Raw genomic sequence first — 20259 nt, forward strand, 5'->3', positions numbered from 1 at the left:
GAAGGCGATCCACTAGATTGCTGCTGGGGTAGCAGAGTACGTACAGTCGCAACAGGGATATTCTTTTCCTCTTGACTGCTATTCAAACAGGGAGCTGAATGTTTTGCTTTACGATGATGTGGCATGGCACGTTAGAATCCAAAGGTTCCGCAGCAGTTGAGAGAGGCTGTGGCCACTGAGAATAACTGTTGGTTTGGGGGAGCTGATACTGGCTAGTCGGAATGAAAGTTGGTTTGGGGCAATTGGTGACAGGAGAAGGGTTGGACTTGGTATATGCAATGGCAAGACGATTTAGGCAGTGATGGGAGAGAGACAGAATTATAAAACAAGTGCAGTGGCAGAAGCAGGGAGTCCCTTGAGGTGGAGAGGAGAGAGACAGCAATAGACAGGGCAGGAATGCCAATAGGAAGCCAGGCAAAATGGGTCAGAAACACTATCTCAAAGACTATGTAACCAGCTGAGTCTGTGGTAAAGATGAGACTCCAACTCGCCCATGCAGGGGTGGGGAGCGGGTCTGGGCATCAATTATTTGGTTTTCGGGTTTGTATTAAAATGTATGGAAAATAGGGAAGATGTATTGTGGAGCTGAAGTCAGAGGGCCCATGCTCCCTGGAGGGACTGTTAATAATAGGACACCAGGTTACATGGGTGGAGTTGGGCTGGAAGCAACTCAGCCACTTGGACAGAGCAGTGCACAGAGTTCCATGTGGTCAGCTTACCCTGCATTCAGTTTCACTCTTTGCAAATGAAACCTGCTGGCAGCACTGAAGCTGTGAGTTCTCTGAAGTGCTGCAGCTGGCTGCGTGAGCCAAAGAACTCGATCTGAAGTTCCCCAGAAACCTGGATTTTGCAGACACACGGGTAGCCCAGTGGTACTGCTGGTGGACAGACCTGGCCATGCAGGAGGATAACAACAACAGTCAAGTATAACTATTATCATACATTACTGGGGAACTGGGTCCTCTGATGGTGTCTGATGGTGAGGACCCAACCACATCAGCCACACCATCAAGGGCTCATTCACCTGCACATCCACTAATGTGATATATGCCATCATATGCCAGCAATGCCCCTCTGCCATGTACATTGGCCAAACCAGACAGTCCCTCTGCAAAAGAATAAATGGACACAAATCGGCCATCAGGAATGGTAACATACAAGAAGCATGTCAAGGATTGGCCAACGGAAGGCCCTGTGTGAGATGCACCATCCTGGACACCGTACTCCCTGACAAGGGACCCCAATTTGCCTCAGAAGAAGTCAAGGCCCCAATGTGCTGGGGCGGCCCCTCTGGAGACGCAGCCCAGGGGCACGGAGAAGGGGCGCCCCAGAGCAGCGCAGGCACCGGCCCATTGGCAGGCTGTCCTCGGTCACCTGACGCCTAATGGTGCTCTGCAGCAGCGCTTTCCAAGCGCAGCAGGCACACCGGCCACGTGACCTGTCCGGCCCCGCCCCTCTGTGCTGCTGCAGCTCTGAAGTTACCGCAGTCCCCTTAGCCCCGCCCCTCCTGTCCTTCTCGCGCCTGGTTTCCTCGCTCCTCCTCTTGCTGTGTGCGCGAGCCCTCCTCCCCCTCCCGTCTATGCGCGCGCGCCCCCCTCAGCCTCTGCCTCCTCACAGCAGCGGCGAGCGGGCCTGGGACCGGGCGGCAGCGGGTCCCTCTGAGCGCAGCGGGCACCGGAGGCGACCACATCCCCCTTCCATAGCGGTTCCCGGCACGGAGAACATGGCGGCGGTATCGGGGGCCGGGGCTGCGGGCGGCTCGGCCAACGCCGGGGGTCCGGAGATGGTGCGGGGCCAGGTGTTCGATGTGGGGCCCCGCTACATCAACCTCTCCTACATCGGGGAGGGGGCCTACGGCATGGTCTGGTGAGTACCGGCCGGGGAGCCGAGCCGCGCCGCGCCGGGGCAGCGCCCTACCCCGCCCGCCGAGCCTGGCCCGCAGTAGCCTCTCCCGGGGGCTGGGGAACAGCCCGCGGCCCCAGCCTCCTGGCCCTCCCGCAGGGGCCGGGGCGTAAGCATCTCTGCCTCCGGCTCCCCTTCCCTGCCTGCTGCTGCCTCTTCGCTCCTGCTGCTTCCCCTGCCCTCCTCTGCCGCCTAGCCCCAGTCGCTGCCCCTTCCTTCTCCAGTCCTGATTCAAGGCTTGATTATTCTTTTCCGTTTACTGTCTGTTGGGTTGGTTTAACTTTTTTTTTTTTTTTTTTTTTTCGTTCTTGGTGGTGTGTGATATGTGTTTAAAATGGAAAAGGTAACCAAAATCATGACTATGACTGATTATAAGCGCTAGGGCTCACCTTGTATGCCCCAAGACCACACTGGGTAAACAAAAAAAGAGACTCTGTATGTAGGAATTATTACCCCCAATTCTCTCTTCTTTGGTTGTGATTTGCCACCCCACCCCTCCAGTAATGGCAAGTCACTTTGTCTAGCCTAGTAAACCTCATATATTGGTGAAATTTTTCTTTGTTGAAACTGTTTTGTATCACAGAGACTTCCAGTGAAACCCATTAAAACATAAACATGTATGCAATGTGAATGTGTGCGCTCAACTATTTGACATTGTCTGTCTTAATCAGGCTATAAGAATGATGGGAAATGCACAGATGTATCTGAGCAAGTTAAGGTGTTTATCTCCTACTAGTGTAGTGAGATTGGGATGAGCTGATGCATATATGTGGGTGGCAGCATGGTTCAGAGGCTAGGATACAAGAGTATCTCTCCTTGCTCTGTGACCTTGCTTAAATCATTTATCCTATTTGTCTGTCTTTCCATCTGTAAAATGGATTAAAGAAATTTACCCCCTGAATTGATTTCAAGTCTGCAAATGAAACAGGATAACTTTCCTCCAAACCCTATTCTGATTTTCCTTCGGAATGCACTTTGTCTTTCTATGACATTTCATTTTTAAAAGACAAGGTATGTTTTGAAATAAATTTGGTTTATCACTTTTAGTTATATATTCAAAACATTTTTTTTACAGCTATAACCTTTAATTCAGGGTTGAATTATGCTGACTTTTGATGACTCCATGAGAGGCAGTCACCTTGTACTCCAGAATTTAAGCTTTCATTTAGGCCTGGATTCACCAAGGAGCTAATCATATGCTTAAGTGCTTTTACTGGATTGTGACATTAGCCCTTTTAGATGTGGTGATAACTCTCAAAATGTGATTTGAGGTCCTGTTTATACTTGTACCAATTTTTTGTACAAATTATTTGTACCAATGCAGCTACACTGATGTAAATCATCAAGGTGGATGCACTGTACAGATTTTAATACGAGGTTTGTGTTAGTGCAGTTTACCTCAGAAACCAGAATAAGCCTCACCAGTGCAAGCCTAGTTTTACATCTCTTCAGCACATCTACACTGAGGGGTTTGCACCAGTGTAGCTGCACTAGTACAAATACCCTTGGTGTAGATAGACTTGACATATGTCTGAGGTTGAAGATAGCCTGAAATAGTACTTCTAAAAGGTGTATACTGCCCCATTTATCTAAGTGGGAATGGTGACATTTAATTTAGCTTCAAACTTATCTATTTCATTACTGATCAAAGGCTGGAAGAAATGTTATGAAGGGTATGCAGTCTACTGGTAATAATGTCCTATTTTGGCTTCACAGGTGAATGGGGGTGTGGTTTGTGGGCAGGACTAGGGAGCATATCACTATTTTGCCCCCTCAACTTGGTCTCTGGTTAGTGGCTTGAGATAAAACTATAAGTTTTCCATTTCACCTCAAACAATGTCTGTATAAGGTAGCCTTTTTATCTTAAAACTCAACACATTAATATATTTTATCTACAATTAATGACAGGTGTTTTTGGACTAAAATAAAAATGTTAAACCCTACTGATCCAAATGCACTATGGTTTGTTGAGCTGCTGTATTCCCCTTATGGAGTTAAGAAGTTAAAGCATTCACTGTATCAGGTATTAATTTCTTAATTGCTGTTGTTCAATACAGTCTCAAGTGTGAAAGGACACGAAACAAACATTATAAATTTGTATTGCATATTTGATAAGGAAAGTGTTGGATTGCATGTGTCCTAGTGAGATGTCATAGCAACTAATGTTTGTTAGCATGTAGGACACAAACTACTATGATTACATAAGATTACTTACAAGCAACTAGAAGTATATTCATTATGCAGATTGACACTTGATGTTTCATGCTTTGCTTGGCAAGCTGTGTGTGCAATTGTTACAGTGTGGAGGCATTTTCATGGGGGTAGGGAGAAGATGTCATTTTTTTTTTGCAAGCTTCAGAAGTAGATTTACTAATTTTAGCTCATTGAAAAAATTATAAAGCTATGGTACTAAAGTTTTGTGACTCTAGACTAAGTTAATATATAACATTTGAGAGATCATATATATCAGTATATAGTGTCATGGCTTCATAATGCGGAAATGTAAAGGACTGGAGAGTTGTGAAAGCTACCTGGTGTGTTTTTCATAAGGTCTCTTATTATATTTGTAAATTATCCAAGCTGTGAGTTCAATTAAACCAGCACTCTCTCATGGCCCACGTTAGTCTTTTATTTGATCCTGTAGCAAAGTTAAATTGAAGCAACAGTCACTTTAACCTTCCATGACAAGACAGTGATATTGTAAACCGATGACTATGACTTCACAGCTGGGTCAAGCAGAGAGTTGAGTATGTTCGGAAGCAAAGCCTTAATCAATAAAAATCTGAAACAATAGTTAAGGAAAGAAAGGAAAATACTGGTCAAGTAAGTTGCTTGTATAAATGTTCTCACGTTCAAACTTTCTCTACTATGAAAAACTCTAGAGATAATAGTTAAATTCTTTCCTTTAACTCAATCATCCATAGCCAGGTCAGGATTTTGAGTAAAAACAGAGTTATTAGAGCTATATGTCAAATAATATTTTATTGAAAAAGCACACCTATATTTTAGAGAGTAAAGGAGGATAAATTATGTATTGATTTGAGGGGTAATTTTAGAGGAACCTGTGTCTTAATCTTATGCCCCTAAATTTAAACTCTGTAATTTTCAAAGGTTATATTTTTGCCAACATAACACATTCTGTGCCAATTGTCTCCAAGGGCTAGATTCTGTCCTTTTGCCTGTTTGATTCATGTTCAGATTGTGCTATCGGAGAACAGGACCGGAGCTTGACTGGCTCAGCCTGAGCATAGGGGAAATGTTTACCAAAGGATGGTTCTCCTCCCCAACAGTCAACCAGGGAAGTCAAGAGGGGAAGAAAGCTGAAAACTAGTCCAGTTACAGCTCCCTGATTCTCTGCCCTGATCCTGGCACAGGTTACAGGAGACTAGGGGCTGCCTCACTCATGCCTGCTGGGTGTGGTCCCTGAGGGGCTGACTATAAACTACTTGGAGATAACTAGAAACACTCCCACCGCTCCCCCACTGTGGCCCCATGGGGTTTGCTCTCCTTCCTCTGCGTAGTCCTCCATGCTGAGGGAATACTCAGCAGGAAAACTTGCAGGAGTTTTCTGTTCCCTTTGTGCCACCTACGTAGCACACAGGATAGAAGGTGTATCCTAAACAATTGATTGTGGCCCCTTGACTGTTTTGAGATTAGGATGGACATCATCTGTCACTCTACAGACACTGTCTTATGTCTAAGGCTATGTCTTACAGCAGCACAGCTGCGCTGCTGTAAGGTCTTCTGTGTAGCCACTCTGTGCCGGTGGGAGAGAGCTCTCCCGCCAGCATAATTAAACCACCCCAATGAACGGCGGTGGCTATGTCAGGTGGGAGACAGAAGCACAAAAGTGCTAGTGTAGACAGAGCCTAAGTTGACTTAAAGCTTCACTCAGTCATAAAAGGAAAAATATACTAGTATCAATCCATTTTCATCTTTTTTAGAGAAAATACTTCTAATATAAATCTTAGAAAGTGGTCTCTCTCTAATCTTAAATCCCTTTATGAATCAACTTCTTCAAGAAAGAGGATAGATGTTTTAAATTAAATGTATGACAATTCTTCACATAAAATTTCCCAGTGGGTCAATTCTAGTGGGATTAATAGGAAACATTTGTTCTAAACTGAGATTGTTGATAATAATTACTTCTCAACTAGAATAGCTATGTTTTAAACATTCAACTTAATAGTTGTTCCAACAGTTTATATGGTACTTAGACTATATGGTATCAGCGACTCAAAGATATACATAGCAGTTGCAATCACAACATGCTGTTCCCAAGCTATTTGAACCAACAGATATGGGATTTGGTCATTCTTTTAAATATTTATCTTTTATTCTCAATTACAAATATTTATATTTTAACTGACAAAATATTTGTGGTTGTGGCAATACTTCATGCACACAGATGCTGGGGTAAATTTTGATGAGATGTAGAGGGCTTCCAAAAAACAAAACACACAACCCTACACGCATTGCCACTAAACATTCCTTTCCAAAAATTAAAAAAAAAGTTAAACATTCAGTTAAATGATTATCTTGTCAGTTCCCATTGACAAAGTGGATAATGTGTAGTTCATATTCAGAAATTAAAAAAAGATACATTACAGTGATCTGTCTTCACCAGTGTCTCTAGGTGCTTGCAGAATCAGGGCCTATGTGGGTAACAGTGAAACATGATCTCTTGACCAATTATACATTTGACAATCATTTGTATAAACTAGGAAAGATTTTCAGTAAAACTTTCATTTACAGTAAACTTAGGTAAAAAGAGTCAGACAAAAGTGTGACTTACATTGACAGTGTCCCTTTATTAAAATTTAAAAGGACTATTAACTGGGGTTGTTTTTTGTTTAAGATGAAGGGCATGTATGGCAATGAGGGAAAAATGGACATAAAACACTTCCATGTATGTTAATTGAACTAATTAATGGTAACAATCATGAGTATGTATGACTAATTTACTCAAGGTTGTTTGAGAGTTACAGTCCTGAGAATTTATTGTATAGAATTGTAGTTAATTATTGCACTTTGGTGATTTGCACACCGTATTCGTTTGCAATATTATCTTTGATTTTGGACCTTTTAGATATGAAACAGCAAAAAACAAATCAAACAAGAAAATTGAAGTGGTACTCTGTTCTTACAGACCATTTCAAGAGCAGTAGAGTATAACATTTACCAGTATGTGCCATTCTAGAAATATGAGGACAAATTCTGTTGTCCCTGGAGTTCCCTCAGCTTGGCAAGGAAGCAGGCAAAGTTTCTACGAGAACTACTGTCCTCTCTCCCCTGTGTTGCAGCAGATGGACAGTGGGGAACTGCTAAGGTAGGTGTAGCAGGGAAGGGACAGTAGCTATCTTTATCCACACCAGCACTCTCTATCCATATCAGTGCTGCCCCTTAATGCTGCAGGAGAGGTGGTGGAAAGTAGCACCCCCTTCCACCTGTCCACAGTAAGAGAACAGTTCAAGCTCTTGAGTTTAAAAGTCAGGAGTGCAGCTCAGGGAATATGTTCTTGTTTCATAATCAAATATACATTTTCTGAATACACTTGCCCATGAGGGCCACAGGCTATCCTGCTGCTGTAGACAATTGTGCCTTTTTTCAAGGTGAGGAAGTGAAGCTTGTATAGAAAGAATTCATACCTCCTACTTATTTGAGTAGGAGTATAATTTTAATGTCAATTGGAAAATAGCGTCTTATCAATTTAGCACATAATGACACTTGTATACTGGTGCGCGGTCTCGGATTCTTCGACTGTGCTTTGTTGCAACTAGAATTCATTGATTATTTTCATAAAATTCTTTGTCACTACATCTTGCGGGTCGGCATTAAAGTTGGATGTTGCTGTCTTTAATTAGAAAATACTTGTTATTGAATATTGTCATTGAAAGGTGTCTTTATATCAAACATATTTGAATGGAGGGTATCTAAAATAACTTATCTAAAAAGATTGTGCTAGTAAATGGTTATAGTGCTATTTATAGCAGCATTGTTCCTTCTAAGCTACTCAGTTAAAGAAAATGGAGAAACAAGATTTTTGTTAGAGAATAAAACTTTTTTTTTTTTAAACTCACATCAACTCAAACTTGAACTATACCTGAAATGTAGTAGATGGCCGTTACAGTCCCAGGCAATTTCAACTTAGAATTTATATGAAAGCCACCAGTGAGTAGTAGTAGTCTATTGTTTTATTTGTCAAGAATGGAAGTTTATTATTTGCTTTACCACAATCAGTATTGGTGTTTCATTGCTCTCAGTGCTGTATAAATACAGAGTGAAAAGTACACCCTCTTCCGAAGAGGTTGCCATCTAAATAGACCAGATTCCACCCCAAAGAGAGTAACTGATAGTCAAACAAAACTTAGGTAACATATAACGGATACAGAACTTGTTGGTTATATTTCACACACCCTTTTCTTCTGTAGCTTATTTTGAAGGAGAAATTGAAACTTTTATTGTGAATTCCATTTTTACTCTTCCACTGTGGCCCTTCTATTTGTTGTCCTCCTGTACCATTATTACCTCTGTCTTCCTCTTATAGCTGGCAATGCACGAATTACCTTTGCCCAAGTGAGCATTGTGTAGTATTTTTTTATATCAGTGAGCTGCCTTATGGGTCAGCCAACAAAGAGCACTTTGCAAGATGTGGCCCACACACCCTTGTTCCCAATTCCTGACTTTTCTTAAGCAAAGACATGCTGTCATTTATGTTTCTCCAGTATCTCAGCAAGCCAAAGATGTTGAATCAAATGCTTTTTGGTTTCTGCAGTTCTGTGATATTTATTTTTCTGGTTATTTTAAAAATCAATTTCAGTGCAAGTTTTTTTGTTAACTATTGATAGGTAACTTTCTCAGTATATACTTGACCTTTTTTACATTCCATGGTCCAATTTGCAAGCATTTTGTCTTTTTGCTTATCAAGTCATACAGCAAGTCATACACATTAACATATGTACTTAATGGATATTGCTGATGTTAGTATAACTAAAATTGAAAGATGTTTGCTGGTGCAGGTTGTATTTTAAAGACAGAACCCAACATGTATGTTGTAGACAGCTTTGTAAAAACCTAGCAGTTGTGTAGTTTGGGTATTCATATTTGCTATTTCTGAAATACCATTATAGTTCTGGGCACAGCTTAAGTTTTAGATTTAAAAAATAAAAAACCTCCCAAAAGACTGTCAGGTATGCTACCTTGCATTCCCATATAATCTACAGTAAGCTTGGGAAAACCTAGCCAGTAGGTCAAATGGGAGGAGAGTGCAGAAACTACACCTGGTGGAAAAATTAGATGTGTGTATCTATCACCTTCTTCTAAATGAGGTCAAGTTCAGGCTCAGGTGTATCTTTTACTGGACTGAATCCCAGGGTCAAGTGCTTTCTATTGAGAATTACCTGCCTCCAGATCTTGTTTGATAGAGCAACAGAGGGTCCTGTGGCACCTTTGAGACTAACAGAAGTTAGTCTCTGTTAGTCTCAAAGGTGCCACAGGACCCTCTGTTGCTTTTTACAGATTCAGACTAACATGGCTACCCCTCTGATGTTTGATAGAGGTGAAACTTACAACTAAAGTGGTGTAGTCATTGTGGCTAGATATAGGAAAGATTAAGGTTTGTAGATGTTGTTGTAGAAGATGGTAATGTGCTCTGTTAGCTGAAACTTCTGAGTGATAGTCAAGATTATCTCTGGGTTCATTGCAGTATTCTGGCCTAAAGATAATGGGCGTGAAAGAATGTGTGAATACAACATCTGACAGTAGAGTATGTTTTGGGAGTTTGGGCTGATATTTAGTGTGTATTAGTCACTGCATATGTTTACAGTCTAGTAGCAGCCAGGAATCTCTCTCTAAGATACAGCTACACTCAGTAGTAGGTAGGGCCGTATTTAAGATAATAGTCATGGACCTCAAATTCTCAAAATGCTTCCTCTTCTGCTCAGCTTCACTTCTATTATCCAAGGTGAGCATAAGCCAACTGTCTTTCATTCAGGTTTCTATCTCTGACATCCAAAGAGCAAGGGAACCGCTTAGTGTGGTTGAGGTGAAAAGAAGATATAGAGCTGAGCCATCAGCATATTGATCCTCTTACATCTCTCAAGCTCTAGTTATATACAGGTTTCAGAGTAGCAGCCGTAGTCTCTAAGGTGTCACAAGTACTCCTGTTCTTTTTCTTAGTTATATACAAGCATTGAAGAAAGGAGGTTTCAAGATTGATTCTTGAGGTACATCATAACTTGCAGCCTTCAGGCAGGAAGGCCAGTTTTCCGCTCAGCAGTCGCTGGTATTTTTCTGTAAGGAATGAATGGAACAACTTTTAAAGCTGTTCTGTCCTTTGTCTCCTCCCCCGTACACCCCCCCTCCCCCCGACGGTCTCATGGTAGTCAGTGAATCTCATGTTCAATGATAAAGGTAGGCTTGGCAGAATTTGTGAGGTTGATTTTGTTGTTGTTTTGTTGTTTTTGGGGGGGTGTTTTTTGTAATTTCAATGGTTGATATCAATGTTTGTTTGTTTATATCAATTCAAATTTTTACAGTTGCAGGAAATTATGGTAGACACTGAAATTCAAAAAATTAAAGCATTAAAACACACATTAACGTCACATGTTAAAATACACAAACTCCTAAATTCTCAAGCAGCATTTTTCTTACTTCACCAATCTGTAAATTTCTATTATCATCAATGGAAATATTTTTTTCATCAGTTTGTTTTTGTATGGTGAAATCAACATTTACCAATAAAAATCTAATCCTTCCAAATGTCTAAGTGACATAGGTGAGTAAGTCTCATTGTAAGTCAGCATGACTTGTGTTTCTGCATCACTTAGGCCCTTTTGAAAATCCCATCAATAAAAAGCAGCTGAAAGATCTAGTAGGATGTGTAAAGAAGCCTGTTGTTTGCCACTAAAACTGATGCTGTTTCTGTGCTGTAGCCAGATCTAAAGCCTGTCTAGGATCCAAAAGCTTGGAAGATTAAGATCTGTTGGATTTGGTCTGCCATCGCTTTTTCAGTGACCACTTCCAGAAAGAATAGGTCAGATCTTTGGTGATAATTGGTAAGAACATTAATATCAAAGAATAGTTCTTTGAGTACATGCCAGATGAAAGCATGTTTATTCACTGGAAACTTTATCTCCCCTAGGGAGACCATAATTATCCCCCACAATAATAAGTTCAAACGTTCTTCACTGGCTTTCTCTGGCCTAGCAGGCTATATCTCTAACTCAAATGTCTGGGTGGACTTTAGTGCCTCCACAATTTCAAAGTTGGATGATAGTACGGGATGGAAAGTGGTTTGTTTTGTTTCCCTTTCCTTTGACATCGTTTCCCAGCTGTGGAGAGACTGTCCTTAAACAAATTGTTCTTGTTTCTGAGATATATTCAAAGCCCCTTGCTGTGAGATACTTTCAACTTGGACCTGGTGAAGACAATTGGAGTTAATCAGACTAATCACATGGAATAGTTTCTTTTGACAAGAATTTGTGGATGCTGTAATGGAGAAGCAAGACATCTTGTTCCTTGCAGCTCTGGCATAAGAATGTTCTGTTTCAGTTATTCATATTCCATGTGTGTACATCTGTCTACAACATTCCAGCGTCCTCCCCTCTTATTTCTGTCTCAAGCTGCTGGTTAATAATGGTGGCCTGTGAGGCAGATGCGGAGAGAGGAGGCGCCTAAAGAATAAGAGCATGGATGGTTTTGTGCAATAGATGCTTGTAGTGCTCTACTACGCTGTTCCTACTGATCTAGAGGCAGTGTCATAAAACAGTTGCTGGTTCCTCCTTAGAGCTTGCTGCACTTCAATGGCAGACAAAATTATTTGTATGTGTAGGTATAGCTTGTAATAGGACATTACTAGAACTTTCTTTTAGCAGATTTCAGATACCTTAAGATTATCTTCTTGTTCATTTGGAAACAAATAAAAAACTTACTCAGGTTTCTAAACTCAGCTGTTCAGTAGTACCTAAATCATATACAAATAATGCTTTTTCTAGAATTTGTTAAATTCAGTCGACTTATTTTGATATTTTTTACAAAATATTGAAATTTACTTTGTTGCTGGTAAAGTAAATAGAATTGAGTTAGAATCTCTGCTGCATGGTAAAGTAATTCATCTGGGGTTTTTTTGTGGGTATATTTTAAGTACTGGCAACTTGTAATTAGATTTGCAGTGTATAATATGTAATTAGTTCATCTCCCAGTTTTCCCTTTTCTCTAAATTAGCAGCTGTCATTGCAGCACCTTGCTTCCTGCTTAGTTGGAGGGTAAATAGCTCCCTTTATGGCAGATACTGATGTAGTATCCTGAATTAAGTGCCATGAAGTAGATTGGGCATGCTGATTTGCAGTACTCAGTCTTCTCTGGAATTTAACAGCCCTGAATGTACCATATGACACAGTAAAACATTTCTTAAATATTGTATTTTGAATGTCTCTGCATATATGACTGCTTTGAAACGGTGAAATATATAGTAAAAGGAAATAAGTTTTCTGCCAAAGATGAATGCTGAGATACATTTTAAATACTGAAGACATTCTTGATTTTTGCAGGTGGAAGATTAGTGGCAGTTATTTCACAGTTAATTCAGTAATACACGGTTTTCTTTCTTGTCAGTGTGAATATGGTAGACTCATTCTTAGGCTGCACTCACTGATGTCTGGCCTCTTACTCTGCAATAATGATAATGGGGTGAGGGGAAAGCCCAAGTACTCTTGTAAATTAAATTACTGAATGGAATTTTTTCATTATTCACGCAACACGTATACTTGTGCTATTATGTCATTTTGTACTGAATTGCTGTGAATATTTTTACACATAAATGTAAAAAGATTGTGTAATTATATAATTAATTTTAAAAATTGCTATAGTAAGACTTTCTTGGATTTTAAATAGCACAATTCAGTTACGAGACCTAAATAAAATAGAATATACAAATTAATTTTGTCCCCTTTTTCTTTTGGAAGCTCCAAAATGCTACCTCAAGGAGATGTTACAGTTGAAAAGTTTAGTAGACATATCAGCTGAAGAACTTTGCCTGCTAGCTGAAGGTAGATAGAAAAGATGATGGGGATTGTGCAAGAGGTGAAGAGCTCTACTACTCTAACCCTTTTGAAGTGTGTGTTCATCCTTCAAGTAACTCCAGTGCCTGCTGTTGATTCTGCTCGCAGCTTTTTCAAGAGTATGGAATCACTGTTATGAAACTGATCAGTGTCTTGATATCACTTTGCTGCTATTTGGCCGATCTAAGAAAAGCAGCAGAGGACTGGAACAATCTTTCTGCAGACTGAGGAAGTCAGCACTGCATTTCACATTTGGAAGGTTGTCTTCACAACCGTAATGGTTAGAAACTTAATTTCATTTGTTTTAAATGGAAGCTTAATTTCTGCAGAAACTGATCGGCTTTCATTGAGGGATGAAATATAGTATGGTTATGTTTAACTTCATAAAGGGGACTTAAAAAAGAGGAAGCTAGGCAAAAGGCCCTAAAATCAAATGTAAAGAAGTTGAAATCCTTAGGTTTGGCATAGATACTACTCTAAGGAAACAGTAATAGTGTCAGAAGGCATGTAAACCTCTAAACAAGAAAGGGAATCAGGAAGCAATAATGACAGGTTTCAGAGTAGCAGCCGTGTTAGTCTGTATCCGCAAAAAGAAGAACAGGAGTAATTGTGGCACCTTAGAGACTAACAAATTTATTAGAGCATAAGCTTTCGTGGACTACGAAAGCTTATGCTCTAATAAATTTGTTAGTCTCTAAGGTGCCACAAGTACTCCTGTTCTTCTTTTTGAGGAAGCAATAAGTAAATCAGTATGACTAAATAGAAAGGTTCAGAAAGTTAAAGCCAGATATCCTTCAGAAAATGGAAAGCCTAATGAAGTCAATTAAAAGGAGTATAAGCTACAGCAGGCAAAAAGTAAGAAGGAACTTGGGAGAGTAAAGATGGAATTTTAATAGCAAATAGCTAAAGGTATAGAAACAAATAAGAAATTATTTATGTATGATGCTGGAAGTTTGCATGAGAATTTGATAGGTCTCCTGGAGAAAGGAGATCAACTAAGAAAGGCAAACATTCTAGAGAAGCTAACTGATTTCTTTGCATCAGTCTTCATAACAGAATGGTGAGGTGATGTAAATCTTTTCTGGTAGCACTGATAAGGCACATTCAGAGATTGAGATAAAAAAACAAATAAACTGAAAGCAACGAGTCACCTGGTCCCAAACACCCAATGTTAAGAAGGAAATTAAGAAGTAAATGCTTGAGCTACTAGTAAAAATGACTTCTCGTTGAAATGAACTGCTATCTCGGATGGTAGCCAGTGTTGCACTTCTATTTTTAAAAAGTGCTAGGGGCAGTCTGAGGAATTAGACCAGTATGCTTTTCTTCTGTTCTTGATAAATTGGTTAAAATAATCATAAATAGAATTATAACAGCTAGAAGAGCCAGCTCTGATGGAGCCCAACAAGCACAGCGTCTGTAAAGGAAAACCTTGTCTCCTGAATTTAGAATTCTTAGACTTCTTTGAACAGGACAATAAAATAGTGGATAAAAGACAACTTACTGACCCAACTTATATGGACTTTCAAAGGGGTTTTAATAAAATCCCTCACAAGAGGGTAAAGCAACTAAGTAGACATGGTGTGAAAGACAATATACAATAACGAATCAGAAACTGCCTAAGAGATCGAAAACGGAGTAAGGATAATTGGTCAATTTTATCATGAGAAAATGTCAGCAGAAGGGTGTCAGAAGTTTCTGTACTAGAATTGGTGTTTAATGATCTGGAAAAAGGGATGACCAGTGAGGTGGCAAAATTTGCAGATTATTTAGGTTAGTCCAGACTGAGAGAATACTGTGGAACTTCAGAAGGACCTAACAGAGCTAGGTGAATGATCAACATAATGGCAGATGATATTCAAAGTTGAGAAATTCAGGGTAATGCCCCTTGGGGGGGAAACTATTTGAACTGCTCACCTTGGTGAGTTCTGAATTATGTGCATCAGCTCGGAGGAAAAACAGGAATCATGCATCATCAGTAATCAATAAAATGAACAAAATGTTAGAATGTATAAGGAATGGGACTAAGAATAATACAAAAATATTATAATGCTGTTCTACAATTCAGGGGTAAATCACCTGGAATACTGTGTTCAGTTCTGGTCACCCCACCTCAAAAAGGATGTTTCAGAAATTGAGGGGTTTTAGAGATGAACAACAAGAAGAATTAGAGGTATGGGAAAACTCATGTGAAGAGAGTAAAAAATATTGGTACTGTTCTTGAGGAGACAAGAGGGGACATGCTAAAAGGATACAAAATAATGACTGGTATAGAGAAGGTTTATCTGGGAACTTCTGTTTACCCTTTCTCCCTGTATAGGAACAGGTGGGCATCAATGAAATTAGAAAGTGGCAAATTCAAAACTGCTAAAAGGAAATACTGTTGCACATAATGCACAATCAGACTAGAATTCCTTGCTTCAAGAAATCATTGAGGCCAAGAGCTTAGCGGGATTTCTTTTTAAAGGATTAGAAATTTTTATAGATAACTCTAGCTATTGCTGTTGTAAGAGTAAATATTAAAAAGAGATCTTTGGAAGGGATATAAGCCCTCAAGCTTTGGGGAGTAACCCAATCTCTAATTATCGGCAATAACTCTCCCTGGGGGCAGATTATCCCATAACAGCCTGCTTCAGAGTTTCTTCCTCTGAAGATGCTGATACTGGTCACTGTTGGAGATAAAATATTTGAATACATAGGCCACTTGTCTGATCCAGCATGGTAACTCCTACGTTCCCCATTTGCCAGGGAAAGCTTCACATTCACCACTGGCAAGTATCTTACAGTAGGTGACAACTGGATGCCATAAGTGGATGAAAGAAACTGAGGGGAGGACAGGTGAGGGGCAAGGTAACAGTAAAACAACCATATCTTAGCACAGCGAACATCAGTTATGGCTTGCCACCTACCTAGCCATTGTCAGCTAGTATTGTTTTGTCCAGACAAATCCAGGGTAGAAGACACCTTTTTCTCAAAGGTGCCTAAGTCGTCTTTGGCAAAGACCTTGCCTACTCTGGAGGTAGGAGAGGAGTCTTCTACTGCGTCATATATTCCTTCTTCCTCTTAATTTTGTAGAACCATGGGATGCCTTATGGCAAAAGACTGCACCAACTTTCAGATCTGAGCTGTCATTGGGGAAAGCAGAGAGGCATGCCCAGAATTTGACAGCTGAGACCAACTACCCTAATGTCTCAAGAGGCAGGTCTCTTCCTACTCAGTCTGACTGTGACACCTGGTGCAGAGGTTATGGGGGATGCTTGACAAACACTGCTGTGGGAGTAGTAGGCCCCACTACCTGCCTAAAATCACAGTAGTTTTGGAGCTTGGGAGAGGGATGAGAAGGGCCTGGTCATTCTCTCCTAAACTCCAGGTCAGAATTCAGCAACTGAGTCAGGGTTAAGTCAGGAGCAAAGTGTGACTATACCTCTACCCCGATATAACGCGACTTGATATAACACGAATTTGGATATAACGTGGTAAAGCAGTGCTCCGGGCAGGGGAGGGGGGACTGCACACTCCGGTGGATCAAAGCAAGTTCAATATAACGTGGTTTCACCTATAACACTGTAAGATTTTTTTTTTTTGGCTCCCAAGGACAGCGTTATATCGAGGTAGAGTTGTACTATTTCTCCACTCCTCCTTCCCCAAATCTGAGGATACTCTCTTCTTGATCACTTTGCTCAGCCTCTGGTGGTACTTTGTAGGATAGGCTGCTTGTCTGGGGAGAAGGGCTTTTCTTCTGGGCATGTTCCTGACTTTTGAGGCCTGAAAGTTGTATGGGACAAGTGGGGCCAGATCTGCTTTGCAGTTATTTTGAAGGTCTGTGTGCTACGGATTTCCTTTGCTGCCATCATTGCAGCCAAAGTTCCTGTTTCACCCTGAGATAGCAGAAGATGAGTGGACCGCTGAATACCCAAAGACTAGAAATCTTCTCTGGGGTAGAGCTACCAGTGTAGTGAGAAACATTGGCCCTAGTTGGACTCCTTGTAGGATGAAAGAGTTAAAATAAATCCTTGGCCCTTATCTTATTAAAATGTAAATAGTTATTGTATTACTTCAAGTAGTGCATGGTAATTTGTATTTGTAGTAATGCAAAATTGCACAAAGACAAATATTTGAATTAATAGATATGCTCAGGAGGGCCCGTGGAATGTGCATTCATGTTTGTGCTGGCTCAGTATTGAAAACTTTACTGCTGCAGGGCAGAAAATCTTACATACTTCATGATTGTGTGATTAAAAGCGAACTTTTTCTTCTCCTCAAACACACTTTCATTTTAGATATTCAAAAAATATAATCACTCCTGTTAAAAAAGAACGGGGTTTGAACGTAGTCTGAATTTTAAGTACTCTCATGTTTCTAGTGTTTTTTTCCTCCAGTAAGTGCTAGTAAATGTTAAGTATACATTTTTCACTGTAATTACAAAATCCAGTTTATATACTATTGGCTTTCAGTAACATATGCGGAGGATGGTGGAAGGAGGAGCTGCAATAATTACACACATCAATAGATGATTAAAATATGCTGAATTCTAATTTTTTTGATTTTTGTATCCTCTGGGGGAAAAGTAGTTATGTGAGATGTGTGTTCCTATGGCTATGTAATATGTATATGTAATTGGAATAACAACTGGAGCCTCAAGCCTGAGATTTTTTTAGAAGCTAGTACTCTTCAACAGCTCTGTTTTCAGAGTTATTGATACACCTATTAGTATTTCCACGTGGCATGCATAGATCTCAGTTTCAAAGAGAGGAAAAAGCAGAACTGTATCAAATAACCAGTGCTCCAGTTCTAGAATATTTGTTTTTATACTTTCATATTTGCAATAAAAACATCAGCTTTGATGGTGCTCTGTTGTTCTGGAGAAGTGACTGGTGCTAATACTAAATATACTATATTAAAAGTTGCTATTTAATACTAGACTGCTAATGTTTTTATCTTTAGTCCGTTTTATTTTTGCTCTATAGTTACACAATTAGATCCTGTTTCACAGGTGCTGAGCACCTGTTGCTCTTCTTGAAGCTAATGAACTGTGAGTGCTTGGCACCTTTGAAAATTATGCTCCAGATATATTTATGAAATAGTCTTGAAAGTTTTTGCATTATTCTGGAAACAAATGTAAATATCTAAAGGTGAACTTTAAACTTTCTTCTCTAAATATGAATTTGCCAACTTTTCTGTGCTGCTGTCTGTTCCTCTCTTCCCTGTCCTTTCCCAACAGCTTTATATAAGGGATGGGTAAAAAAATATTTTTTTATTATGAATACACTTAATGTCTCACAGCAACAATTCCTTTTACTTTTTAAAGGTAAAATCTAAACAGGATAGATTAATGTTAACTATATAATTTAGCATTAGTTAGTCAATTTCTTTCTGAATGCAAAACTACAGTATTTAATTTCAAAGTTCACAAACAAGCGTAAAGGACTGCTTAATAGCTATCTCTAAAAATAGCCTATTAAGTTCACATTTTAAAAACTTTAAGTGAACACTGTGGTTTGTCTTATAAACTGAATTCCATTTAAATTATACAAATTTATCTTAAATACAAACATTTTCAGACATTCCTTTCTTCTAAAGCAGGCACTGATTCTACAAAGCAATGCTTATAAAATGGTTTAAGTAGTATAATCCTTCCTATCAACTTTGAAGATAAAACTTCAACGTGAACAGGTGGGAAATTAACATTAACATTAGACATTTAGGGTTGTGGACAAAAAAGCACATTCAGTGATATAACAAAACTTTATTCAATTTTAGATAGAAAGTTTGCAAAGACTTTTTCAGAAGTGTGAAATATTTTTTCCCATGACACGTTTGTCATCTTCCATTTATTACTCTTTGAGGAGAAAATATGTATGCAGACAAATAATAAAAACTAGCTCCTTTTATGCAATGAAACCAACTAATACTAGAAAATAAAATATTTTGAATAAGTGTAAAATGGCTGACAAATCTAAATTAAAAATTGAGTAACTTTTGTAGCAAATCCATGAAACAACTCTGTGTGGTACAATGGGTAGAATACAGTATTATTTTTTTCTTACAAGCAAAGTCTTAAGTTTAATCTTTTTACAGTGAAAGTTGGCCTAAATGTCAGTGTTGCAGAGATACCTAGGATTGAGTTAAATGCAGACTGAATCAAAAGGATAAATGTTTTTGTTAAAGATCAATTCCCATTTTTTTCTGAGATTGGCTTGACCAGCTGGAATTATTTTCTGTTTTCCTATCATAGTTATTAACAGTGTCATTCTATATTTCAGTAAGTTTCTTATCACTGGACATGCCCTTGGAGTCTTGTTGCCAAGGTAACACTAGGCTACAGATAAAACAAATCTTGCTCTAAACTCCCAATCAGCCGTTTATTTAGTTTTCTATATAATTATTTATTTAAATAAATGACAGGCTGATTGGGAGTTTAGAACAGTGTGTGTCACCTGTAGTTTTGTAGATTGTGTATGTATATAACTTCTTAACTGTCAGGCTGCAAAACTCCCTGTGGGGGGTGAATATTCTTCCCACACCATCTTCCCTAAGGATCCATGCTGGGCTGGGCGGCAAGGTGAGGTGAAGAAGAAGCTGGGGAAGGAGGACTGAGGGTGCTGACAGACTAGGCAGTTTATCTCTGGTTGTGTGAGGAAACAGCCTTCTCTATGGGTGAGACCACTGCCAGGAATTGGCTTCCTTCCCAGTGGCAGCTGCAACATGCTCTCACTTGTTCCAGTTCTGCTCCATAAGAAACACGTGAGGAGTAGAAATGGGTGGGTGAACATGCTGCCGCTGCTGGTGGTAGAAGGAGCTAAGTTTTAGTAGTAGGCCCATCCTGTACAGAGGAAGACTTTTCCTTCTTGAGCAGGAGTTAATGAGGAACGGGGTACCCGTCAGAGGCCCAGCTTAGTAGTGAGGATGCATTCTGTCGGCTCCGCATGTGGAGCTGTGTATGCTTTTGCTCAGTACATTGTCAGAAGGGTGCCCTAAGGCTAGGCTTTTAAACAAGAAGTGAAAGTAAAGGTTGTAAAAGGGAGAAAGTCTGTCTTTAAAAATTGCGTTATAAAACTTCTTGGGTTATAAATATTACTTGTCTAACTGAAACTTACTTGCTCAACTGAGATCAATATAGATTAGATATTTGCAAAATATTTAATAGCTCAACTCTTTAAAAAAAATTAAATATTAAGGATTGTAATGTTAAATATATAAAGGTATTCAATCCAAAGCAAATCTCTGTTTAATATAATCACCAGAGCTTGAAATTGGAATAACCTTATGTATAAAATTAGGAACTTTGTTCAGTCGTTGC

The 20259-nt window shown here is 39.5% G+C and overlaps 1 protein-coding gene across 3 annotated transcripts in view; it reads left to right on the plus strand.

Moving 5' to 3' along the window:
• Nucleotides 1–1505: 1505 nt before the first annotated feature.
• Nucleotides 1506–20259, plus strand: part of MAPK1 (mitogen-activated protein kinase 1) — a 46610-nt gene continuing 27856 nt past the window's right edge. The window contains exon 1 of one of the 3 annotated variants that reach the window (XM_065568449.1): nt 1506–1866. In XM_065568449.1, coding sequence (XP_065424521.1) covers nt 1580–1866 — 287 coding nt within the window. In that variant the 5' untranslated portion in view covers nt 1506–1579. The remainder of the gene's footprint in view (nt 1867–20259) is intronic. The other 2 variants (XR_006172477.2, XM_005281100.4) reach the window with 2 other exon arrangements.

This window comes from Chrysemys picta, chromosome 15 (genome assembly GCF_011386835.1).
Source record: "Chrysemys picta bellii isolate R12L10 chromosome 15, ASM1138683v2, whole genome shotgun sequence".
In the NCBI taxonomy this organism is placed as follows: Eukaryota; Metazoa; Chordata; order Testudines; family Emydidae; genus Chrysemys; species Chrysemys picta.